The 27,170-nt window shown below is 41.9% G+C and overlaps 2 protein-coding genes and 1 pseudogene across 3 annotated transcripts; 2 read left to right on the forward strand and 1 right to left on the reverse strand.

The window, feature by feature from the left end:
- Nucleotides 1–1,945: 1,945 nt before the first annotated feature.
- Nucleotides 1,946–13,539, forward strand: LOC109908114 (40S ribosomal protein S10-like; annotated as a pseudogene).
- Nucleotides 13,540–13,696: 157 nt separating this feature from the next.
- LOC109908112 (diphosphoinositol polyphosphate phosphohydrolase 1-like) lies at nt 13,697–20,163 on the reverse strand. Of its 2 annotated transcripts, none has more exons than XM_020506592.2 (5): nt 19,741–20,163; nt 18,314–18,424; nt 17,426–17,470; nt 17,196–17,280; nt 13,697–16,974 (listed from the first exon to the last, which is right to left on the reverse strand). In XM_020506592.2, the coding sequence occupies exons 1-5, from the start codon at nt 19,837–19,839 to the stop codon at nt 16,775–16,777; spliced, it is 540 nt and encodes a 179-aa protein (XP_020362181.1). In that variant the 5' UTR covers nt 19,840–20,163; the 3' UTR covers nt 13,697–16,774. The 2 variants fall into 2 exon arrangements, with proteins under 2 accessions (XP_020362181.1, XP_020362182.1); XM_020506593.2 differs by having other exon boundaries at nt 18,326–18,424; nt 19,741–20,024.
- A 4,658-nt stretch (nt 20,164–24,821) lies between these two features.
- On the forward strand, nt 24,822–26,494 carry LOC109907021 (cytokine-inducible SH2-containing protein-like). The gene is made up of 2 exons (XM_031794375.1): nt 24,822–25,136; nt 25,472–26,494. The coding sequence occupies exons 1-2, from the start codon at nt 24,992–24,994 to the stop codon at nt 25,831–25,833; spliced, it is 507 nt and encodes a 168-aa protein (XP_031650235.1). The 5' UTR covers nt 24,822–24,991; the 3' UTR covers nt 25,834–26,494.
- The last annotated feature ends 676 nt before the right edge of the window (nt 26,495–27,170 follow it).

Genomic DNA, 27,170 nt, shown 5'->3' on the forward strand with positions numbered 1-27,170 from the left:
ACAACCAACTTGACAGAGCTTGAAGAATTAAAAATAATAATAATGTGCAAATATTGTACAATACAGGTGTGCAAAGCTCTTTGAGACTCACAGCTGTAATTGCTGCCAAAAGGGGTTCTAACATGTATTCACTCATGGGGTTAAATACTTATCTAATCAAGACATTGTGTTTTATTTTTCATACTTTTTTGTACAAATCTCAGAATTTCTTCTACTGACATTACAGAGTATTTTGTGTAGCTCATTGTCAAAAAAATTACAATTAAATCCATTTTAATCCCACTCTGTGACACAACAAAATGTGGAAAAAGCCAAGGGGTGTGAATACTTTCTGAAGGCACTAAAGGCTGGGGTGAGGGGCAATCTTCTTCTTTAGCCTATCATTTCCTTGGCAAAAGCTGATCAGGCTGGTATTCCGGTTGTCCACTCACAATATTTGCTAGTATCATAAAGTACATTACATAATGAATTTCCTATGAAATGTAGCCTAATCATGAGTGCTGCTGATGTGACGTCACCACAGCACTCAATATCCCATGCTCACTCCCTCCCTGTCCTGTACCTGGCTGAAAAATAAATGTAAAATATAGACAACCATAACAATCAAACAAAATGCCATAGGCACACCTGCACAAAAACATATTAATATTGAATTACGAATTGACAGTTCGATAATCAGGGATGTTTTAATTTATCATGGCTGTGCTGCATAAAATCACATCAATACGCATGCGTCGGTCTCTCGGCTCCGGTCTCAAAACACGCATTCAAGGTATTAAAACAGCTTACTTTAATCATTCTGTATGATCCCAAACATCATGAGACATGGCGTTGTCATAACTGAAAGTGGTGTCTAAATTGTGCTTCTTGAAACAGTCTAACATTTATTTTTAAATGTTATTTTTTTGGCCCTTATTATGACTGTTTCTACGAATACCTAAGCGTTAGCGGCACTACCTATAACTATGCATGGCGGCTGCTAGTTAGTTGGCTTGCCCTGCTGTATTCGTTCCACTGATACAATAATACAATTTAGCATAGTCTTGGCTTTATAACTAGCTCATTGTAACTTTATCGCCTATATCCCGGTGTATGCCTTAAAAATTGTGTCCGATGTTTAAAAAAAGTGTAGTGCTACACTGCCCCCAGAGGGACCCAGGCATTATGTAGGTAGCTAACTGTTAGTTGGGTAACGTTAGCAAAGCGAGTAGTTAACTTGTAACTACCAGTTAGCTAACTAGGAATACTTGCCATGATTTAGAGACACTGACAAGTGTTCAACCTTTCTACCATATTTGGTTAGAAGTGTTAGAAGTGAACGCTTAATAAACCTTGTATATTTGTTCTCTGTAGTTGCATGCCTTTATTAGCTGAAATCCATACTTTTTCAATAAACGTTCATGGACCACAACAGACTGTCCTTGTTGAGATTCAATTGGCATTTGAGCAGAGTTGTCATCTTAAAGCAACAGAAATGAGCAAACAGTCAGTTGTATTTTATTGTTTATTGAAAAAGTGTTGATTTCAGCAAGCTGCTTCAGAGGACAAACATGGTAGGTGATACAAAATGTGTAATTATGAAAGTATTGACATTGGGCAAATCGTTGTAGTTGGAGCAAAATTCCACAAAGCCTGGTCTCTGCTCCACTGTTGGAGTCATCAGAAACGTCCTTCGCTGTGTAGTTTAGTCAGCTAACTAACTATATGTCCTGAATTTTTAGATACACACCCAGAATCAGAAATGTATTTGATTTACCCAGTGGGTCAATTCAGTTGAGGTAGCCAGCATTCCAAGTATCTTTAGCTGCCGTATGACCATAATCTTTACACGCCATGGAGGAAGTCTCAACGGCATAGCTGATGCCCGTTGACCTTTCTTGCATGTAACGTTAACTTGAGCGGTCTGTTAAACAGCTGACGGCCATGTTTTTCTCCGCCCCTCCAGATGCTGATGCCCAAGAAGAATCGTATAGCCATCTACGAGCTCCTCTTCAAGGAGGGAGTGATGGTGGCAAAAAAAGGATGTGCATCTGGCTAAGCACCGGGAGCTGGCCGATAAGAATGTGCCCAACCTTCACGTTATGAAGGCCATGCAGGTTAGATTTTGTACTCTATTCTGGTGCCTCATATAGTGTCACATGATTGAGAGTGAAACCAGGATAGGATCAACATTATTGTCCCGACAGGGAAATTTGTCTTTGACACCCAGTAATGTAGCTGTAAAAAATTATACTGGTTAGTTGGAAAAATGTCCAACTGAATGTGACTCTCCCTCTGCAGTCTTTGAAGTCAACTGGGTATGTGAAGGAGCAGTTTGCCTGGCGCCACTTCTACTGGTACCTGACCAATGAGGGCATCCAGTACCTGAGGGACTTCCTGCATCTGACCCCAGAGATTGTTCCTGCCACTCTGCGTCGCCAGATGCGCCCTGAGACCGCTAGGCCCAGGCCTAAAGGTAGGCTGCATATCATGACTGTGGCCTTTTCTCATTTGGGGAAAAATACTTTCCTCCATGACCCGGAAACCGATAAGTGGTCGAGGAAAGTTGCCATATTCAAAACAACTGGGAAAAATACGAAGTCAAATCATGTCGGTGATCTTCAGGTTGGAAAGACGGAGTTCAAAAAAGAGGCCCGAGTTGGATGACCATTTTAAAATTATTTTTTCCCAGTCGGAGTTTAGTTTTTCACCCCTTAGTTACAAGTTGTTTTGAACGCACTGAAGTTGGAGATTTTCGAGTTCCCAGTTTTGAAAGCGGCTGGTGTCAATTCGTTATTAGCCAAACGGAAGACTGTTCTCCATTCCGAAGCACAAGTGTATCCTACCAGAGTCATTTGTGGAAGAGTTTTCAAATCGCCACACCCTTTGAATCTGCTTTTGTTTTCTTGAAGGAGAAAATCATGCGAACATTTAAAAACAATATGCTATTTAAATCTATAAAATGTATTGCATAACTAGCCAAATGTTTATCACTTTATACATTTATTTTGGGATTCCAACGCGCCTGATGACGCGTGATTAGATGAGTCTCAATTCATACAAGCGCATTTTCGTCCACTTTCCCTCTCCGCCACTCCTCGATTGCCTTTGACCTTTTTCCAATTGTGAAAATGTTGAATATGTTTCACCTGGGGACTGTTCAGGAGGGTGCACTGTAAAAATATAACTAAACTCAGCAAAAAAAGAAACGTCCCTTTTTCAGGACCCTGTCTTTCAAAGATAATTTGTAAAAATCCAAATAACTTCACAGATCTTCATTGTAAAGGGTTTAACTTCTCTAGGGTAGGGGGCAGCATTTGGAATTTTGGATTTTTTCACCTTTATTTAACCAGGTAGGCAAGTTGAGAACAAGTTCTCATTTACAATTGCGACCTGGCCAAGATAAAGCAAAGCAGTTCGACACATACAACGACACAGAGTTACACATGGAGTAAAACAAACATACAGTATAAACAAGTCTATATACGATGTGAGCAAATTAGGTGAGATAAGGGAGGTAAAGGCAAAAAAAGGCCATGGTGGCAAAGTAAATACAATAGCAAGTAAAACACTGGAATGGTAGATTTGCAGTGGAAGAATGTGCAAAGTAGAAATAAAAATAATGGGGTGCAAAGGAGCAAAATAAATTAAATAAATACAGTAGGGAAAGAGGTAGTTGTTTGGGCTAAATTATAGGTGGGCTATGTACAGGTGCAGTAATCTGTGAGCTGCTCTGACAGTTGGTGCTGAAAGCTAGTGAGGGAGATAAGTGTTTCCAGTTTCAGAGATTTTTGTAGTTCGTTCCAGTCATTGGCAGCAGAGAACTGGAAGGAGAGGCGGCCAAAGAAAGAATTGGGGGTGACCAGAGACATATACCTGCTGGAGCGCGTGCTACAGGTGGGTGATGCTATGGTGACCAGCGAGCTGAGATAAGGGGGGACTTTACCTAGCAGGGTCTTGTAGATGACATGGAGCCAGTGGGTTTGGCGACGAGTATGAAGCGAGGGCCAGCCAACGAGAGCAGAGCGTACAGGTCGCAATGGTGGGTAGTATATGGGGCTTTGGTGACAAAACGGATTGCACTGTGATAGACTGCATCCGATTTGTTGAGTAGGGTATTAGAGTCTATTTTGCAAATGACATCGCCGAAGTCGAGGATTGGTAGGATGGTCAGTTTTACAAGGGTATGTTTGGCAGCATGAGTGAAGGATGCTTTGTTGCGAAATAGGAAGCCAATTCTAGATTTAACTTTGGATTGGAGATGTTTGAGGTGGGTCTGGAAGGAGAGTTGACAGTCTAACCAGACACCTAGGTATTTGTAGTTGTCCACATATTCTAAGTCAGAGCCGTCCAGAGTAGTGATGTTGGACAGGCGGGCAGGTGCAGGCAGCGATCGGTTGAAGACCATGCATTTAGTTTAACTTGTATTTAAGAGCAATTGGAGGCCACGGAAGGAGAGTTGTATGGCATTGAAGCTTGCCTGGAGGGTTGTTAACACAGTGTCCAAATAAGGGCCAGAAGTATACAAATGGTGTCGTCTGCGTAGAGGTGGATCAGAGACTCACCAGCAGCAAGAGCGACATCATTGATGTATACAGAGAAGAGAGTTGGTCCAAGAATTGAACCCTGTGGCACCCCCATAGAGACTGCCAGAGGTCCGGACAGCAGACCCTCTGATTTGACACACTGAACTCTATCAGAGAAGTAGTTGGTGAACCAGGCGAGGCAATCATTTGAGAAACCAAGGCTGTCGAGTCTGCCGATGAGGATGTGGTGACTGACAGATTCGAAAGCCTTGGCCAGATCAATGAATACGGCTGCACAGTAATGTTTCTTATCGATGGCGGTTAAGATATAATTTAGGACCTTGAGCGTGGCTGAGGTGCACCCATGACCAGCTCTGAAACCAGATTGCATAGCAGAGAAGGTATGGTGAGATTAAAAAATGTCGGTAATCTGTTTGTTGACTTGGCTTTCGAAGACCTTAGAAAGGCAGGGTAGGATAGATATAGGTCTGTAGCAGTTTGGGTCAAGAGTGTCCCCCCCTTTGAAGAGGGGGATGACCGCAGCTGCTTTCCAATATTTGGGAATCTCAGACGACACGAAAGAGAGGTTGAACAGGCTAGTAATAGGGGTGGCAACAATTTCGGCAGATAATTTTAGAAAGAAAGGGTCGAGATTGTCTAGCCTGGCTGATTTGTAGGGGTCCAGATTTTGCAGCTCTTTCAGAACATCAGCTGACTGGATTTGGGAGAAGGAGAAATGGGGAAGGCTTGAGCGAGTTGCTGTGGGGGGTGCAGTGCTGTTGACCGGGGTAGGAGTAGCCAGGTGGAAAGCATGGCCAGCCGTAGAAAAATGCTTATTGAAATTCTCAATTATGGTGGATTTATCAGTGGTGACAGTGTTTCCTATCTTCAGTGCAGTGGGCAGTTGGGAGGTGTTCTTATTCTCCATGGACTTTTTTGAGTTAGTGTTGCAGGAAGCAAATTTCTGCTTGAAAAAGCTAGCCTTGGCTTTTCTAACTGCCTGTGTATAATGGTTTCTAGCTTCCCTGAACAGCTGCATATCACGGAGGCTGTTCGATGCTAATGCAGAACGCCATAGGATGTTTTTGTGTTGGTTAAGGGCAGTCAGGTCTGGGGAGAACCAAGGGCTATATCTGTTCCTGGTTCTAAATTTCTTGAATGGGGCATGCTTATTTAAGATGGTTAGGAAGGCATTTAAAAAAAAAACAGGCATCCTCTACTGACGGGATGAGATTAATATCCTTCCAGGATACCCCGGCCAGGTCGATTAGAAAGGCCTGCTCGCTGAAGTGTTTCAGGGAGCGTTTGACAGTGATGAGTGGAGGTCGTTTGACCGCTGACCCATGCAGGCAATGAGGCAGTGATCGCTGAGATCTTGGTTGAAGACAGCAGAGGTGTATTTAGAGGGAAAGTTGGTTAGGATGATATCTATGAGGGTGCCCGTGTTTAAGGCTTTGGGGAGGTACCTGGTAGGTTCATTGATAATTTGTGTGAGATTGAGGGCATCAAGCTTAGATTGTAGGATGGCTGGGGTGTTAAGCATGTTCCAGTTTAGGTCGCCTAGCAGCACAAGCTCTGAAGATAGATGGGGGGCAATCAGTTCACATATGGTGTCCAGAGCACAGCTGGGGGCAGGCGGCAACGGTGAGAGACTTATTTTTAGAGAGGTGGATTTTTAAAAGTAGAAGTTGAAATTGTTTGGGTACAGACCTGGATAGTATGACAGAACTCTGCAGGCTATCTTTGCAGTAGATTGCAACAACACCCCCTTTGGCAGTTCTATCTTGTCTGAAAATGTTGTAGTTTGGGATGAAAATTTCAGAATTTATGGTGGTCTTCCTAAGCCAGGATTCAGACACAGCTAGAACATCCGGGTTGACTGAGTGTGCTAAAGCAGTGAATAGAACAAACTTAGGGAGGAGGCTTCTAATGTAAACATGCATGAAACCAAGGCTATTACGGTTACAGAAGTCATCAAAAGAGAGCGCCTGGGGAATAAGAGTGGAGCTAGGCACTGCAGGTCCTGGATTCACCGCTACACCGCCAGAGGAGGAGTAGGATAAGGGTACGGCTAAAAGCAATAAGAATTGGTCGTCTAGAACGTCGGGGGGCCATAAAATAGCTTCAAGGTATAATGTACAGACAAAGGATGTGAATACAGTGGAGGTAAACCTAGGTATTGAGTGATGATGAGAGAGATATTGTCTCTAGAATCATCATTGAAACCAGGAGATGTCATCGCATGTGTGGGTGGTGGAACTAATAGGTTGGATAAGGTATAGTGAGCAGGACTAGAGGCTCTACAGTGAAATAAGCCAATAAACACTAACCAGTACAGCAATGGACAAGGCATATTGACATTAAGGAGAGGCATGCTTAGTCGAGTGATCAAGAGGGTCCAGTGAGTAGTGAGGTTGGTTGGGGTCACGGCGATTTAGACAGCTAGCCGGGCCATCGGTAGCAAGCTAGCATAGGATGGAGGTCTGTTATTAGCCACCTCGTGCGTTTCCGTCGGTAGGATTAGTGGGGTTCCGTGTGGTAGAGGGGATGAATCCAATTCACACAAAAAAAAAACTATAGATATAGTTATAGAGGCCCAAGAAAAAGAAAAAAAAATGTTTTATTGTCCGACAGGTCTATTCAGATAGCAGCCGATAAGACAGCTAACGGTTAGCGGACCGCAGATGGGCGTTCAGGTAACATCGCGACGGAGGAGCCAGCCGGATAACTCCCTCGGGTAGATAACGTCGGTAGTCCAGTTGTGAAGGCCCGGTGGGGCTTCGCGTTGGCAGTAAAACGGGTCCGGATAGGTGATTGTAGCCCAGGAGTGATTGATGGAACTCTTCAGCTGGCTAGCTCCGGAATAATTGATGTTTGCTCCGGAATCGACGAAAGCCGATAGTCACACGGATAGCAGCTAGCTAGCTGCGAGATCCAGGTATAAATGTCCAGAGTTAGCGGTTGAAATCCAGGGACATGGAGAGAAATATAGGTCCGGTATGTTCCGGTCCTAGCCGCGCCGTACAAAACTGGCGATAGATTTTCGAGCTAAAGGATAGCTGATGACCACAGACCGTGGTTAGCTGAATACTAACGATTAGCCAGTAAAGGAGCTAACTAGCTTCTGATTAGCTTCAGGCTAGCTTCTGGATTAGCTTCTGGTTAGCTTCTATGGAGGATTACAGATTTGAGGTAAATACTATATATTTTTTTTATAAATATAAATTGGTGATGTGGGTTGCAGGAGAGTGTTTTGAAGATGAGTTTATGGAGAAAAATATATATATATAAAAAGGTATGCGAAGAAAGTTGTAAATATATATATATATATATACGGGACACGACAAGACGAGGACAAAAGACGTCTGAACTGCTATGCCATCTTGGAACTCACGAAATGCATGAATGAAAAGCATGCCCAAAATAAACTGCTTCTACTCAGGCCTAGAAGATAGGATATGCATATAATTACTAGATTTGGATAGAAAACACAAAAGTTTCCAAAACTGTTAACATAATGTCTTTGAGTATAACAGAACTGATTTGGCAGGCGAAAACCTGAGAAAAATCCATTCAGGAAGTAGGATTTTTTGTGTGTAGTTTTCTATTCAATGCCATTACAGTATCCATTGACTTAGGACTCAAATTGCAGTTCCTATGCCTTCCAATAGATGCCAACATGCTTTAGAAATTGTTTCAGGCTAGTATTCAGAAAAATGAGGGAGTAAGAGCAGTCTGAATGAGTGGACCCTGCTGTGTCACAGAGTTTTTTTTTTACATGCGCGCAACCGAGAGAGAGTGCCTTTCTTGTTTACCTTTATATTGACAATGTTATTGTCCGGTTTAAATATTATCGATTATTTAGGCTAAAAACAACCTGAGGATTGAATATAAACATCGTTTGACATGTTTCTATGAACTTTACAGATACAATTAGGATTTTTTTTTGTATGCCTGTTGTGACTGCATTTGAGCCTGTGAATTACTGAGGAAAACGCGCAAACAAAACGGAGGTTTTCGGATATAAAGAAAGACTATCGAACAAAAGGAACATTTATTGAATAAATGAATGTCTTCTGAGTGCAAACATATGAAGATCATCAAAGGTAAGTGATACATTTTATCTCTATTTCTGACTTGTGTAACTCTTCTACTTGGCTGGTTACTGTTTGTAATGATTTGTCTGCTGGGATATGTTCTCAAATAATTGTAAGGTATGCTTTTGCCGTTTTTTAAATCTGACACCGTGATTGGATTCACAAGAAGTTAATCTTTAAATCAAAATAGTTGTATCTTTTCTGAGTTATTATGAGTATTTCTGTATTTGAATTTGGCGCTCTGCAATCTCACTGGATGTGTGCCAGGTGGGACGCGTCCCACATACCCTAGAGAGGTTAAACACTGTTTCCCATGCTTGTTCAATGAACCATAAACAATTAATGAAAATGCACCTGTTAAATGGTCGTTAAGACACTAACAGCTTACAGACGGTAGGCAATTAAGGTCACGGTTATGAAAACCTAGGACACTAAAGAGGCCTTTCTACTGACTCTGAAAAACACCAAAATAAAGATGCCCAGGGTCCCTGCTCATATGTGTGAACGTGCCTTAGGCATGCTGCAAGGAGGCATGAGGACTGCAGATGTGACCAGGACAATAAATTGCAATGTCTGTACTGTGAGATGCCTAAGACAGCGCTACAGGACGGACAGCTGATCATCCTCGCAGTGGCAGACCATGTGTAACAACACATGCACAGGATCGGTACAGCCGAACATCACACCTGCGGGACAGGTACAGGATGGAAACAACAACTGTCCGAGTTACACCAGGAACGCACAATCCCTCCACCAGTTAACCCTTGCAATGCTGCCGGCCCAGATGGCATCCCTAGCCACGTCCTCAGAGCATGCGTAGACCAGCTGGCTGGTGTGTTTACGGCATATTCAATCAATCCCTAACCGAGTCTGCTGTTCCCACATGCTTCAAGAGGGCCACCATTGTTCCTGTTCCCAAGAAAGCTAAAGGTAACTGAGCTAAACGACTATCGCTCCGTAGCACTCACTTCCGTCATCATGAAGTGATTTGAGAGACTAGTCAATGATCATATCACCTCCACCCTACCTGACACCCTAGACCCACTCCAATTTGCTTACCTCCCCAATAGGTACACAGACGACACAATTGCAATCACACTGCCCTAACCCACCTGGACAAGAGGAATACCTATGTCAGAATGCTGTTCATCGACTACAGCTCAGCATTTAACACCATAGACCCTAGGTCTCGACCCCGTCCTGTGCAACTGGGTCCTGGACTTTGACGGGCCGCCCCCAGGTGGTGAGGGTAGGAAACATCTCCACCCCGCTGATCCTCAACACTGGGGCCCCACAAGGGTGCGTTCTCAGCACTCTCCTGTACTCCCTGTTCACCCATGACTGCGCGACTATGCACGCCTCCAACTCAATCATCAAGTTTGCAGACTACACTACAGTGGTAGGCTAGATTAACAACAACGACGAGACGGCCTACAGGGAGGAGGTGAGGGCCCTCGGAGTGTGGTGTCAGGAAATGAATCTCAAACTCAATGTCAACAAAACAAAGGAGATGATCATGGACTTCAGGAAACAGCAGAGGGAGCACCCCCTATCCACATCGACGGGACAGTAGTGGAGAAGGTGGAAAGTTCTGAGTTCCTCGGTGTACACATCACAGACAAACTGAAATGGTCCACCCACACAGACAGCATGGTGAAGAAGGCACAACAGCGCCTCTTCAACCTCAGGAGGCTGAAAAAATGTGGCTTGTCACCAAGAACACTCAAACTTTTACAGATGCACAATCAAGAGCATCCTGTCTGGCTGTATCACAGCCTAGTCCGGCAACTGCTCCGCCCACAACCGTAAGGCTCTCCAGAGGGTAGTGAGGTCTGCACAACACATCACCGGGGGCAAACTACCTGCCCCCCAGGACACCTAGACCAGCCGATGTCACAGGAAGGCCAAAAAAACATAAACAACAACAACCACAGGAGCCACTGCCTGTTCACCCCACTATCATCCAGAAGGCGAGGTCATTACAGGTGCATCAAAGCTGGGACGGAGAGACTGAAAAACAGCTTCTATCTCAAGGCCATCAGACTGTTAAACAGCAATCACTAACATTGAGTGGCTGCTGTCAACATACTGACTCAAATCTTTATCCTCTTTAATAATTAAAAATTGGATGTAATAAATGTATCACTAGTCACTTTAAACAATGACACTTTATATAATGTTTACATACCCTACATTACTCATCTCATATGTATATACTGTTCTCACATCAAATGTATTTATATAGCCCTTCGTACAAAGTGCTGTACAGAAACCCAGCCTAAACCCCCATACAGCAAGCAATGCAGGTGTAGAAGCACGGTGGCTAGGAAATACTCCCTAGAAAGGCCAAAACCTAGGAAGAAACCTAGAGAGGAACCAGGCTATGAGGGGTGGCCAGTCCTCTTCTGGCTGTGCCGGGTGGAGATTATAACAGAACATGGCCAAGATGTTCAAATTATCATAAATAATCATAGGTCTGGGACAGGTAGGACATCCGGTGAACAGGTCAGGATTCCATAGCCGCAGGCAGAACAGTTGAAACTGGAGCAGCAGCACAGCCAGGTGGACTGGGGACAGCAAGGAGTCATCATGCCAGGTCATGCCAGACCATGAGGCATGGTCCTAGGGCTCAGGTCCTCCGAGAGAGAGAAAGAGAGAGAGAGAGAATTAGAGAGAGCATACTTAAATTCACACAAGACACCAGGTAAGACAGGAGAAGTACTCCAGATATAACAAACTGACCCTAGCCCCCCCGACACAAACTACTGCAGCATAAATACTGGAGGCTGAGACGGGAGGGGTCAGGAGATACTGTGGCCCCATCCGATGAGACCCCTGGACAGGGCCAAACAGGAAGGATATAACCCCCACCCACTTTGCCAAAGCACAGCCCCCACACCACTAGAGGGATATCTTCAACCACCAACTTACCATCCTGAGACAAGACCGAGTATAGCCCACAAAGATCTCCGCCACGGCACAACCCAAGGGGGGGCGCCAACCCAAAACAGGAAGAACACATCAGTGACTCAACCCACTCAAGTGACGCACCCCTCCTAGGACGGCATGAAAGAGCACCAGTAAGCCAGTGACTCAGCCCCTGTAATAGGGTTAGAGGCAGAGAATCCCAGTGGAAAGAGGGGAACCAGCCAGGCAGAGACAGCAAGGGCGGTTCGTTGCTCCAGAGCCTTTCCGTTCTCCTTTACACTCCTGGGCCAGACTACACTCAATCATATGACCCACTGAAGAGATGAGTCTTCAGTAAAGACTTAAAGGTTGAGACCGAGTTTGCGTCTCTCACATGGGTAGGCAGACCATTCCATAAAAATGGAGCTCAATAGGAGAAAGCCCTGCCTCCAGCTGTTTGCTTAGAAATTCTAGGGACAATTACTCTATACCATCTACTGCATCTTGCCATGCCGTTCAGCCATCGTTCATCCATATATTTACATGTACATATTCTTATTCATTCCTTTACAGGTGTGTGTATAAGGTAGTTGTTGTCAAATTGTTAGATTACTTGTTAGATATTACTGCACGGTCGGAACTAGAAGCACAAGCATTTTGCTACACTTGCATTAACATCTGCTAACCATGTGTATGTGACCAAATTTTTTTATTTGATTTCAGTGCTCAGACTGTCCGCAATAAGTTGAGAGAGGCTGGCCTGAGGGCTTGTAGGCCTGTTGTAAGGCAGGTCCTCACCAGACATCACCGGCAACAACGTCGCTTATGGGCACAAACCCACCACCACCAGGACTGGCAAAAAGTGCTCTTCACTGACGATTCGCGTTTTTGTCTCACCAGGGGTGATGGCCGGATTCGCATTTATCGTTGAAGGAATGAGCGTTATACCGAGGCCTGTACTCTGGAGCGGGATCAATTTGGAGGTGGAGGGTCTGTCATGGTCTAGGGGCGGTGTCACAGCATCATCGGACTGAGCTTGTTGTCATTGCAGGCAATCTCAACACTGTGCGTTACAGGGAAGACACCCTCCCTCATGTGGTAGCCTTTCTGCAGGTTCATCCTGACACGACCCTCCAGCATGACAATGCCACCAGCCATACTGCTCGTTCTGTGTGTGAATTTCTGCAAGATAGGGATGTCAGTGTTCTGCCATAGCCAGCGAAGAGCCCAATCTCAATCCCATTGAGCACGTCTGGGACCTGTTGGATCTGAGGGTGAGGGCTAGGGCCATAAATGTCCGGGAACTTGCAGGTGCTTTGGTGGGGTAACATCTCACAGCAAGAACTGGCTAATCTGGTGCAGTCCATGAGGAGATTCACTGCAGTACTTAATGCAGCTGGTGGCCACACCAGATACTGACTTACTTTTGATCCCCCTTTTGTTCAGGGACACATTATTCAATTTCTGTTAGTCACATGTCTGTGGGACTCAGTTTATTTCTGTTGTTGAATCTAATGTTCATACAAATATTTACACGTTAAGTTGGCTGAAAATCAACACAGTTGACAATGAGAGGACGGTTATTTTTTTGCTGAGTTTACTGCCAATCAGTATTACAGGGTTGACCACGTGAGTACCAAAATCACCTGTTATGTTCGATAAGCATGCACCAATATTTTCCATGGTGGCTGACCTACATTGCAACACATGGTAAATTGAATGAAAGTTACCTAATTCTTTACTTGTCTGATGATCAAATGTCCTTTTAGCTGGTGCAGACAAGAAGGCTGAAGCAGGTGCTGGTGCAGCTACTGAGTTCCAATTCGTAAGTAAATACTTTTCCAAGCATTTGAATCAAGGATGGGTGCCATGCGATATTGTAGCCCAATAGAGATCTTCAAGGACCGAAAACATACCAACTTTGTGTTGCAGAGAGGTGGTATTGGACGTGGCAGAGGACAGCAACCACCACAGGAGTAAAGCAGACTGTTCTTGTACAGTATAATAAAAGGTGATTGGTGTAATCTCAATGTGTCATGAATTTAATTGCATGAGATGTCAGTGCTCATTATCATAAGATGTATACACTTGAATTTGTAGGTGGTAATGACTAAGCTTATTTTCAAAGTAGGTTAATTTACGAACGAATTGCTCCATCAGCTGAAAGAAACTCAAAGAAAAGAGAACTGAAATACTGGTGTTTTTATTAATTGGCACAATTCATTTTACATTCAGGCTTACACTTTGTACCCATTGAAGAAATCTGAGTTGACAACATGGAGATGTTTAGCCATATAATTGCAAGGCCAATTGAACAATGAACAAATGCCTGTCTGGACCATTGCACGTAAGACTAACAATTTCTGAACACCAGTCTTCAAGAAATATCATCTCATTTGATTTATCCTGTTAAGACCCTTAACCTTACCAGTAAACTGAAGTAGTCAAGAATGGGGGAAACACTGCGATAACTACCATCACCTGGTTAGATGACCCATAGCCAGTACATGGCACAACCTCATGACAGGCTTCAAGACATTGGCATACTGAGGAAAATAATGAAATTCCTACTGGCCCTATAGTGGGGAAATAAAGCCATGTATGTCATTACGTCCTGGTGCGATATTATGATTATATTATACCATGAGTAGGCCTAACCCTTTCTATTTTTACATGTGCCATAGGCAAGTTGTCAAAAGAAATTAAAATGCAGTTCACATGCAAACGTCACATTCTTATGTTCAGGGTCAATGTTGAAAGGGACCAAAACTCCACATGATAGGCAGTTACTAATACATAAATGTTGCATAACCAACTGAAGGAAATGCAATGCAGCTAGGCAAAACTAGCCAACTGAGGATTCAAGATACCACAGGGCTAGGGCCATAAAGGTTAAGAGGCTGTATAAAACTTAAACATTGGCAAGAGACCGTTCAAAGATGAACAAAAGGAGGCTGAAAACTGAACAGCTCTTTGTACCAGATCTGTTGGGTCAATGTGTAAATTTGGACCAATGCAGCTCAGCAAGAATATCCAAATACTTGCCTAAATGCTCAGTGGCACAAGCTGTTCTGCCAGAGCCAGACGGTTTTTCACACCATGGACAACATGACACCTTACATTGTTTGTTCTTGGCAGGGTAACTTGGTGGGCCTGAAACGTAATTGAAATGATCACATACCTAGCCCATCAGGGTTTTGAGCTGTTTAGCACAGAGGTCTCAGGAGTAGGTACTTCATCAAAACCAGCTAGCAACTACAAGATGACAAGTGTGAGCGAAGAAGAATCTACACATTCATTTGTGGGCCAGGGAGACGAGCAAACGACAGTACCAAACTCCAGGGTCAGTAGGAGAGTTTGCTCTCTGCATTGACAGACTATAGCTCATTAACATATCTACCAATCCCAGTTATTTGTTCCCAAGTCCTGACAGGGCCAGAATAACTATGGTTCTGAGACTCGGCATCCATCCATTCGTCAGAAATACGGCATTTAAAATATTTAAATGATTAATTTGAACAACCAATGAACATACCAAAAGTAGACAATATATTAAGACCTGTTAAAAGTATTTTTCAAGAAACAAAAAACAAATCTCACTGACAAAAAACAAGTCCAGTGTTAATTTAAGGGAAAATGCAGAACTACATCACAGTGTAAACATTTGTTAGGAATACAATTTAGAATTGATGAAATCATGAGTGTAAATGTACTCACCAACATGCAGGTGATTTACCTTGGCATTGCATCTCAGGTTGTGCAACCTCTTTTCCTGCACCACACACTGGCTGCATTTTGACTGACAGCCCAATTCTGATCTTTTTCCACAAATTGGTCTTTTGACCAATCAGATCAACTCTGAAAAAGATCTGTGATTGGTCAAAAGACCAATTAGTGAGAGAAAAAAAAAATCTGAATTGTGCTGCCTGTCTAAATGCATCCATAGTCACACACACGCAAATACACACCAATCAGCCCTCAACTTACACAATACACACACAGAAAGGCTATTAGTACAGACTGATAAATGTCCGTCATCTGCAATCAATCACCATAACATAAGAAAATAAATATGAATATTAACAAAGTAAATTGATATAAGATTATCAAATAAAGTGGAAACCATAACAATGAGTGGGGTCTAGAGTGGGGTCCACATGTTATGCAGCAGTGGCATAATCTTCCTAGTGCCATTTTAAATTAGCCTTACTATTCAAGCACAAACACCTAACGACATTACTCCCCACCTCCTGATACACAACCAGATTCAAAAGACTAGTCTGGGTTCTTGTTCCTTTCCCCTGAGGATCAGAGAACATGCACAATTCTCTGTCTTTCTGGTCATTGAATTATAAAACCAATCAATAAATCATCTTCATAGTCTGACAAGATGTGAGACAGCAGATGACTTAGATTTCAATGTTCTGGTTAGATGTCCCCCAGTGTGGTTAAAGGCCCAAGCTACTGTGGGAGAAGTTTTTTTTTGTCAGACCCTTATCAAAGCTTTTCTTTCAAAACACCAAAGCTTGTGCTACCTTCACAATGTAATACAAAGGGAGACTGTTTGTACCAGATAATTCCATTCCTACAATTTGCGTCACACAAGACACACCCATGTAGCTTTACCACACATGCAAAACAAGAAACTTTCCCACAAGCCTATCTAACCTAAAGCCATTCATTCTTAGGGGATTAGGAAATATATGAAAAAAAGCAACAATAGAAAATGTCACACAGAAATAGACTCATACTTTATAACTCTTAACACCGTTGGGAGTAGGTATTACACTAATGATCTGTCACGGTATATGGTGAGAGGTTGTCATTCTTATGAATGCCATATAAAAAGGGGTGTGGCAACTTCAAGTAGTGTTTGCAAAACAAGACCCTGGAAAGCCTGTTTTCTTCTGTAAACACATTCTATACCAATACTTTACGTCGCCAAAGCAGAAAGTTTCATTCGTCAAACCTCAGATTTATGAGAGAGGAACCGAGGTAAAGGAGGACAAGAGTTTGGGAATATCTCATGCAATCACTAGTAAAAAGCAACAACAACAAAAAACATTTGAATTACAAAGTGTTATATCTTCTTCGCCCAACACTTGTCAAGTCTGTACCTCCACTCTGGCACAAGAAGGCTGGCAAGGCAAACATTTCTGTTGATATTTTGAAGATATAAAAAAAGAAAAAAGTAGTAGGAGCAGGATTAAGTAAGAAAAAGAAGCAGGTAAAAGATGGAGAAGTCTCCAGGAGTTTGTGTTTTAGTTATCTTATACTCGATCTGGAGCTCTGGTTGATATTGTAGGTAGGGGAGTGCTCTTCTCCCCCTATCGTGGTCACCAGGGGTGTCCCGTTGCTGCTCAGGCTGCCCTGTTGTAGGGCCTCAAAGTACGAGGCCTGCACAGGCTTGTGGCACTGCAACACTCTTCTGGCATCCTCTATATTAAACCATTCCCTTTTTCTCCCTGTCAACAGAGGGATAAAGACCAAAGGGGAGTCAGGAAGGGAAACAACAAAAACAAACAGGTTTAGTCTAGATGAACTAAGGACTGAAACTATGAAGGATCTACAATAGTAATAGGATCTACTGGCTAATCCATGTGTCAATGAATCAATTTGATAACAAAAATTATTCTCCAGTCATCGCAGCGTTCACAAACACCACAAAAAACTAGAAACAACATACCAATATTCACAGAGTCCTCCCAGTCTTCCAACATCTCTGTAACGATGAGGACATAGACATATGTTCTGTGCTTCCTGTCTGTGTTCTGAGTAAATCGAGAAATTGTCAGTGCTCAAGGTTAGGAGGCAAACAGTGGAAATAAATGAGCAGTTCCTCCCACCAAGTTTAAAGACAACCACACAGACATTAAAAAAGTGGATTATGTAAAATCTTCCATTTTTTCATCTCACCTCGAAAATTCCTAGTAGACGCCCCAATGTCCCCTTGACACCAGCCTGAAAAGACATGGCCAGTGGAAATGAAACAGCAGAAGAAAAAAAATCATTCTTAGTAAAAGCAGGGCACTTGTGATAATGTTTTTGCATTTTCACCCGATGAGACCTGGGGATTCTGAGAATTGATGCCATTTTCAGTCACGGGGTGGGGGGGAAGGCCATGGTTGTGTATGGTCATGAAGGAGAGGGCGAGATCAGTTCCTATTAACATGGCGTCATCGTAGTACTTTCTTCTTCAGGTTACAGTTTTACTCTATTTATAAACATGGACTCTCAATCAAGAGGCTCCTCCATCACCATTTAGTCCATAGCTTCCATAGAGGAACATCTAGACTCAAAGAACGCATAGATTTTTCAGGCATGAAATAAGGGCTGCTAAGGTAACGGGTATAAACTTGGTACATCAACAACAAAAAAACAATCCTGCAAGAACATTTTGCAAAGACAACAATGCATCAGATTGTGTTTCACTGATAAATGAGCTCAATATCAATCACAAGGAACTCACAAAAGAGGCTGAATACACTTAATGGAAAGCAATAAACTTAAGATGACTGGAAGATCTCATTTGTTATAAGAGAAAACGCTAACTTCAGTTAGGGAGAAGGGAAATACATTATATACCCTCCTTAAGAGCTTTAGGCAACACTTTAGCATGAGCGTAACCCTTCTAGAAAATTTTGCTGAAGGACAGGATGTTTGGGGAAATCGGATCAGATTAATAAGCCTAAACCAAAGCATTTAAAGGCCACCTGTGCAGAAGTGAAATTATACTTCCCATGAGCTCCTTGCTTAATAAAAACTCTGAATGCACAAGTCAAGTTGACAAGTAATTCAGCCTACCTCTTCACACACCTCTCGAACAGCAGCAACGTTGGGCTCTTCCTCCGGCTCCATCCCTCCACCAGGGACGATCCACTTGCCTGGATGCCGGATACTACTCACCAACAACACCTGTAGGATTGACAGTTATTTCAATTCAGATAATATGCCCCTACCGTCACAAGATTGAGTTGCTCTAATTGAATACCATTACTTGAGCACTAATATAGGCCTATAACAGAAATCAAGCACTTGAGCCCCCAGGTGTTATAATACCCACAAAAAAACCTCAGTCAAACAGGGAAATGGTTCCAATAATTTTTTCCATGGTTCCAATAATTTTTTCCATCTTTCATTTTCCCATAGGGAATTTTAGAAACACTTAAAATAAGGGCTGTAGGCTCAAGTAGGCTTACCCTGGCATGATGTTTTGATAACCAGGTACATCTCTCAGACAAGGTGACTTTTATCAATATATTTCAGCTACATTTACTCTCAGATTCGAAAATGCCAATTAGCATCAAAGTAGACATCAAGCAAGACTACAAATCCCTGCAAGTCATCTCCAGCTGCCACCTTTGCTAACAGGCATTGTGTCAATTTAAATTTTGCACAAGACAGTTCACAGAATTGTCAATTTAAAGAAATGTAGCCAGTTTCTTCATGACTACATTTAGCTAACATTAGATAGTCAATCCAGAGATTCTTATTTTTGGAGCAGTCTCAATCAGGTCATCATGACATTTGTAGTTCTTTATGATAGCCACATTCGCAGCTAATTAGCGTTTCATTTGTTTGGTGGGGGAAACACAGGCGAATATATTGATACATTTCACCTTGTCCAAGAGATGTAAATTTGTATCATCAAAACGTCACACAAGGGTAAGCATACACGAAACACAGCCCTTATTTTAAGTGTTTCTAAAATCTCATATGAGATAAATTAATGGTGGAAAAACGATTGGAACCATTTCCTTGTTTGACCACTAGGTTTTATGGGTATTATGACTCATACTGTGGTACTCTATTTGCACAAGGCATGTCATGGATGCATTTGCGCCATGCTTTACATTTTTTGTTGGCCCACTCCTTTGATGATATGCACACATTGCAGAATTTGTTGCAATGGCCCAAAACTACATGGAAACTGCATTGCATAAACTCACTAACAACTCTGGGGAAATACAATTACATTTAATCTAGGCGTCTACGGTTAATGTCAGTTTGAGAATTGTAATAGTATTTGACACAAAAACATGGCAACCGCCGGTGATCTTGTTGCCAGCAATTCTATTTAGGCCTTCTCGCCACCAAATATATGCCTTTCGTTGACAACTCGCCCTCTTCTCTTCATTCGGAATCGCTACCCCCAGACTATCTGCTGGCAACGTGGCAAACTGTTTATTCACAAGGCCCGTTCCACCACACCACTCTAGCCTCGGACTTACCTCCTCCTCACTCTCGTTTCTGAAGCACAGACAGGCGGCGCGCTTCTTGTAGCCATCCCCGTCATATGTCCGCGTTTGATTCGATTTGATCTTCATCATTTCGGGGTCTCAAAAAAGAAAAAAGTGAACAAAATCACTGGAAGACGTTCACAGCCCACTTACTGAAACCCTGTATAAATATCGAAATTTCTAGAATAGACTTCTTCTTCGCTTCATTTTTGAAGACCTGGTCGCATCTCTCGTACAGACGCCATTATTAAAAAGCTGCGTAAATTACGCACCACCGGAGATAGAATAGTCGAACGTAGCCTAGGCTACACATTTCGGTATTCACGTTTCAATATTTGAGAATAAGCGTACAGTATAAACGCAGTTGTGATGTTTCTGGTTGGTCTCGTTTTACCTGGTTTGTATTATATTCTGAGTCCAGGAGCCGCACCCGGTTTCCCCCTACCCCCTCTCCATCATCCGCCTTCTTTATTTAATTTAACTAGATAAGTCAGTTAAGAACAAATTATTATTTACAATGACGGCCTAACCAGGACGACGCTGGGCGCAGCCCTGTGGGACTCCCAATCACGGCTGGTTGTGATACAGCCTGGAATCGAACCAGGTCTGTAGTGACGCCTCTACCACGGATATATTTTATGCATAGATATGATTGTACTGTACGTTAAAATCCACGCCAACGTTGGAATTTATCAACCTTGAATTTGGCATTAATTTTTTAGAATGTTTTTTTTCTTCATAAAGGCTATAGAAAAAAAGCAAGTAGGCAATAAAAGGAGGGTTTTGTAATATAATATAATATAAATAATATGACAAGGAGGAGTTATAGGAGGACAGGCTCATTGTATTGTCTTGAATGGCATAAATGGAACGTATCAACCTACGGACACCACATGTTCTACTCCATTAGAATACTCCATTCCAGCCATTACAATGAGCCCATCCTCATATGGCTCCCCGCACTGGCTTCCAAGTCGTGTTTATCCTCTATATACAAGCACAAAATAGCCTATGGTATAGACCTATTACCCTGAAATAAGAATATCATTATAGCCTACTGAAATTAAAGGGATCTGGCAAATTAACAAATAATGTTTTAATTATGAATAAACATGCCTCAAGGAGACGTGAGTTGAGATTCAGCACAATCTTTTGTTTGCAGCATTAACACGAATACTTCTCCAGTTCAATCCCATCACACTTTACTCAGCATATTCATTAGTGTATTCGTAAGCATGTTCTATATGGCCAATTGACGATGTAGGCGATATAGAGCCTAGGTAAATTTTCATGTAAAATTGTGAAACGTTGAAACTGTGAAAAACGTGATAAAGTTGTCATTTGGTTCTAGGAGTTAGAGAAGATCTCCTGAGTAGGCTATTTCAAGGGTTGAACCACAGAACAATGAGATTTAGTTAGTTATAAAAAAAAATATTGGGTTTGCCCTTTGGGGTCTTCCAAGAACGCACTTAGTAGGTGAGAAATAGCACACTTTCAAATGCCGATATATAAGACTACAGGTTTAGTCTAAGATTTGTCCAACGACCATACTATTCAATATAGTGAGTGGAATTATTAGGACACATGTAGGATGCGTGTACAGTGCCTTTAGGAAGTATTCACACCCCTTGACTTTTTCCACATTTAGTTTTTACAAAGTGGGATTCAAATTGATTTAATTAACATTTTGTCAAAGAACTACACACTACTCTAATGTTAAAGCAGATTTTTTTTTTTACATTTGTAAAACATTTATGAAAAATAAAACACTAATATCTTGATTAGATAAGTATTCAACCCCCTGAGTCAATACATGTTAGAATCACCTTTGGCAGTGATTACACATGTGAGTCTTCCTGGCTAAGTCTCTAAGAGGAAAATTCACTGTCTTATTGGTAAACAACTCCAGTGTAGATTTGGCTTGTGTTTTAGGTTATTGTCCTGCTGAAAGGTGGATTAATCTCACAGTGTCTGTTGGAAACCGTTAATTTCTTTATCCTTAAAAACACCCCAGTCCTTAACGATTACAAGCATAGTCATAACATGATGCAGCCACCACTATGTTTGATGATATGGAGAGTGGTACTCAGTAATGTGTTGTATTGGATTTGCCCCAAACATAACATTTTGTGTTTAGGACAAAACGTTAATTGCTTTGCCATATTTTCTTTTGCAGTACTACATTAGTGCCTTGCTGCAAACAGGACGCATGTTTTGGAATATTTTTATTCTGTACAGGCTTACTTCTTTTCACACTGTCAATTAGGTTAGTATTGTGGAGTAACTTAAATGTTGATCGATCCTCAATTTTCTCCTATCACAGCCATTAAACTCTGTAACTGTTTTAAAGTCACCATTGGCCTCATGGTAAAATCCCCAAGCGGTTTCCTTCCTCTCCGGCAACTGAGTTCGGAAGGACGCCTGTATTTTTGTAGTGACTGGGTGTATTCATACACCATCCAAAGTGTATTTAATAACTTCACTATGATCAAAGGGATATTCAATGTCTGCCCTTCTTTGAGAGGCATTAGAAAACCTCCCTGGTCTTTGTGGTTGAATATGTGTTTGAAATTCACTGCTCGACTGAGGAACGTTACAGATAGTTGTTTGTGTGGGGTACAGAGATGAGGTAGTCATTCAAAAATCATGTTAAACACTTAATGCACACAGTCCATGCAACTTATTATGCGACTTGTTAAGCAAACTTTTACTCCTGAACTTATTTAAGCTTGCCATAAAGCGGTTGAATAATTATTGACTCATGACATTTCAGCTTTTCATTTTTAATTAATTTGTAAAAATGTCGAAATACATAGTTCCACTTTGACATTATGGGGTATTGTGTGTAGGCCAGTGACAAAAAAAATCACAATTTAATCCATTTTAAATTCAGGCTGTAACAACAAAATGTGGAAAAAGTCAAGGGGTCAATACTTTCTGAAGGCACTGTAGGCTATTCAACAACGCACATTTTTCAAATCATGGAGTGATAATAACACATGTATTATGGCTAGGCGTCAGTGTCTAGCTTTTGAAATTCTTTTATATAATTTTTATATTAGTAATTATCCGGAATTCACAGTGCATTCAGAAAGTGTTCACAATTTTTTTCCAACATTTTGTTTACGTTACAGCCTTATTCTAAAATGGATTTTTTTTAATTCCCACAATCTACACACAATACCCCATAATGACAAAGCAAAAATAGGTTTTTAGACATTTCTGCAAATTTATATACAGTGCCTTGCAAAAGTATTCATCCCCTTTGGCGTTTTTCCTATTTTGTTGCATTACAACCTGTAATTTAAATAGATTTTTATTTGGATTTCATGTAATGGACATACACAAAATAGTCCAAATTGGTGAAGTGAAATATATATATATTTTTTACTTGTTTCAAAAAATTATTGAAAAAAAAAACCTGAAAAGTGGTGCGTGCATATGTATTCACCCACTTTGGAGTATCTGTCCATAGGACCACTTTAAGCCGTACACTCCAGAGAGCTGGGCTTTACGGAAGAGTGTCCAGTAATAGTTATGCATGCTTAAGGTTTCTGTTTTTTTGTCTTATTTCTTGTTTGTCTCACAATAAAACATGTTTTTTATCTTCAAAGTGGCATGTTGTGTAAATCAAATGGCAAAACCCCCAGAAAATCTATTTTAATTCCAGATTGTAAGGCAACAAAATAGGAAAAATGCCAAGGGGTGAATACTTTTGCAAGCCACTGTTAATGTAAATATCACATTTACATAAGTATTCAGACCTTTTACTCACTACTTTGTTGAAGCACCTTTGTCAGCGATTACAGCCCTGAGTCTTATTGGGTATGATGCGACAAGCTTGGCACAACAGTATTTGGGGAGCTTCTCCTATTCTTCTCGACAGATCCTCTCAAGCTCTGTCAGGTTGGATGGCACAGCTATTTTCAGGTCTCTCCAGAGATGTTCGATCAGGTTCAAGTCCGGGCTCTGGCTGGGCCACTCAAGGACATCCAGAGAATTGACCCGAAGCCACTCATGCGTTGTCTTTGCTGTGTGCTTAGGGTTGTTGTCCTGTTGGAAGGTGAACCTTCGCCCCAGTCTGAGGTCCTGAGCGCTTTGGAGCAGGTTTCCATCAAGGATCTCTCTGTGCTTTCCCTCGATCCTGACTAGTCTCCCAGTCCCTACCGCTGAAAAACATCCCCACAGCATGATGCCGCCACCCCCATGCTTCACCATGGGGATGGTGCCAGGTTTCCTCCAGACGTGACAATTGGCATTCAGGACAAAGACTTCAATCTTGGTTTCATCAGACCAGAGAATCTTGTTTCTCGTGGTCAGAGAGTCTTTAGGTGCCTTTTGGCAAACTCCAAGCGGGCTGTCATGTGTCTTTTACCGAGGATTGTCTTCCGTCTGGCCACTCTACCATAAAAGCCTGATTGGTGGAGTGCTGCAGAGATGGTTGTCCATCTGGAAGGTTCTCCCATATTCACAGAGGAACTCTGGAGCTCTGTCAGAGTAACCATCGGGTTCTTGGTCACCTCCCTGACTAAGGCCCTTCTCCCCCGATTGCTCAGTGCGGTCAGCTCTAGGGTAAGTCTTGGTGGTTCCAAACTTCTTCCATTGAAGAATGATAAAGGCCAATGTCTTCTTGGGGACCTTCAATGCTGCAGACATTTTTTGGTACCTTTCCCCAGATCTGTGCCTCGACACAATCCTGTCTCGGAGCTCTATGGACAATTCCTTCGACCTCATGGCTTGGTTTTTGCTTTGACATGCACTGTCAACAGTGGGACCTTATATAGACAGGTGTGTGCCTTTCCAAATCATGTCCAATCAATTGAATTTGTCTCAGGTGAACTCCAATCAAGTTGTAGAAACATCGCAAGAATGATCAGTGGAAACAGGATGCACTTGATCTCAAATTCGAGTCTCATAGCAAAGGGTCTGAATACTTATGTAAATGAGGTATCTGTTGAATTTTTTTTTTTACATTTGCTAACATTTCTAAAAACATATTTTTGCTTTGTCATTATGGGGTATTGTATGTAGATTGAGGAAAACAATTATTTAATCAATTTTAGAATAAGGCTGTAACGTAACAAAATGAATACTTGCTCTTTAGATGATTTGTGTGTCTGTTTGCGTTCTCAGTGCGTGTCTGAAATAGCAGACAGTGTCTCCTACCAGACCTTAGGTCAACAAACAAATTGAGAACCATTGGACGGTCAAATCCTCAAGTGTTCCATTGCTGTCATGCACAATGATTATACCGACCAGTGCCCCTGACAAATACCTCAACGCAATCCGGCTAAAGGACTGCAAGCTGGAGTCATGTCAAAGTGCGTCAAGACTAAGAGAGGATGTCGCACTGTTGCAAAGAGCCATGTCTCATCTTCGGGAGTCAGGTTAGCATATTTTCATTATTGTAGGCCGACATTTCGATTAATGGACTATTTCAGTTGCCGTGTAAGGACTCTGAACACATTTTCCATTTTATTAGAATATTCAGACTACATTGAATTACAACAGATTGAAATGTATTTTTTTTAAATAAGCAGAATTGAAACTTTATAGCCTGCTATATCTGACATGAATGTAGCCTAACATTTAAATTCAGATGACATTATGTAAAGAATATTTGACAGCCTAAACGTATTGCACACTTATGAATCTAATATTCTCCATATTCTTCATGTCCCTCTCCCTCTTGCTTATGCTCCCCTCTCTCGGTGTTCTTCAGGCTGGTACTGGGGCCCCCTGACAGCTACTCAGGCTAAACAAGTTCTGATTAAAGCTCCAGAGGGGACTTTCCTGTTGCGGGACAGCTCCTACCAGGGCTACCTCCTCACCCTGTCTGTGAAGACCAGCCTTGGCCCCACACACCTCCACATAGAGCATGGCACTGGCATGTTTGGCTTCGACCCTGTGATTGTGTCATGGCCACGAATGCGGAGGGTTGAGGGGGCTGTAGATCTGGTGCCTTGCCAAGCTTCTGGTCAGTTAAAAGGAGAGACTCAGAGCTCAAAAGGAAACAGGAGGAGCAAACCATCCGCCCCCTGTAGAGAGAACTCTGCAGCTCAAGCTCATCTGCCCCCTCCATAAAGTTTTCCCTAGTCTCCAGCACTTTTGCCGCGTCACTATTAACCAGCATTCTCGCTGTCACCAGGACTTACCCTTGCCAGGGTGGCTACATGACTTCTTGCTGGAATACCCTTTTGTGCTGTAGGAAATGCTTATCTGATGTTTTGATATTCCTGAATTAGACTTTAATTGGACATCAATGATCAATGTCCTAATGTTGTGTTGAAAATTGGCTCTCAGCTGTATACATGCTGGTTCCTAGATGATCATTTAGCAAATCCCTACGTGTATTTTTACATTTATACTTGAGTCCTTTAGCAGATGCTCTTATCCAGAGCGACTTACAGGAGCAATTAGGGTTAAGTGCCCTGTTCTAGGGATCATTGACAGATTTTTCACCTAGTCGGCTCTGGGATTTGAACCAGCAGCCTTTTGGTTACTGGCCCAACGCTGTTAACTGCTATGTTTCAGAGGGAAAATTCACCTACCTATCACCATCTTAGGTTAGTTAAACTAAATTAACAATTGAGAGTACTGAAATGGAATGTTGAAATAAATAACAGTTAGAAGAACATGACAAAGGGGAATAGATAAAAGCTTTGTTATTGTTCTATAAACAGTATTAAAGAACGATTATTGTATAATGGACCACATTAATTAAAAACACTATACAGTATTCAACCAATTCACCTGATGTACCATGGCTTTTATTATGGGGGATTTTTATGCTGATGTGAAAAGGGCTTTATAAATAAATTGGATTGAATTTGATTGATGATGGATTCCAGACCATCGTCTTGCCTTAGTTGTCTTATAGTGTCTTTATGTCTTTATGCTGCAAAGGTGGCTGATCTGAGTGTCCTATCCATTCCCATTTTCTCTTAATCCTGCAGTGTAACTTGGTCATTATCAAGGTTGTGTAGTTTCAGCTGATTACACTTTTAGTTGTTTTTTAAGACTGTCATTGTGTTACTCAATTTCAGGTCTAAATGTGGGTTCCTTTATAGATCATCGAGATTCTGAAATAACCATCTCTTGAAATTAGCAAAAAATACTTCCAAAATCCTCCTACATCTCCGTATGTACAGTGTAAATGAGCCTCTTATGGTATTTGCAACCATTTTGCAGAGCCATTGGGATATGGCATTGATCTGTTTTCATGTGTGACAGAAGCTAAAGTGAAACATTTTTTTTAGATAAGCCATAGAAATTTGATAACTGCCTATTTTATAACTGTTTCTGTATCTGCCACTTGAGAATGATTGAGAATAGCAAAAGTGCATTTTAACCATATTTTGCTTAATCCCTTGATGTTGACTCAGCTCAGCTTGAGCTCACCGCTCTTTCTAGGAAAATAA

The sequence above is a fragment of the Oncorhynchus kisutch genome, linkage group LG17, assembly GCF_002021735.2.
Source record: "Oncorhynchus kisutch isolate 150728-3 linkage group LG17, Okis_V2, whole genome shotgun sequence".
In the NCBI taxonomy this organism is placed as follows: Eukaryota; Metazoa; Chordata; class Actinopteri; order Salmoniformes; family Salmonidae; genus Oncorhynchus; species Oncorhynchus kisutch.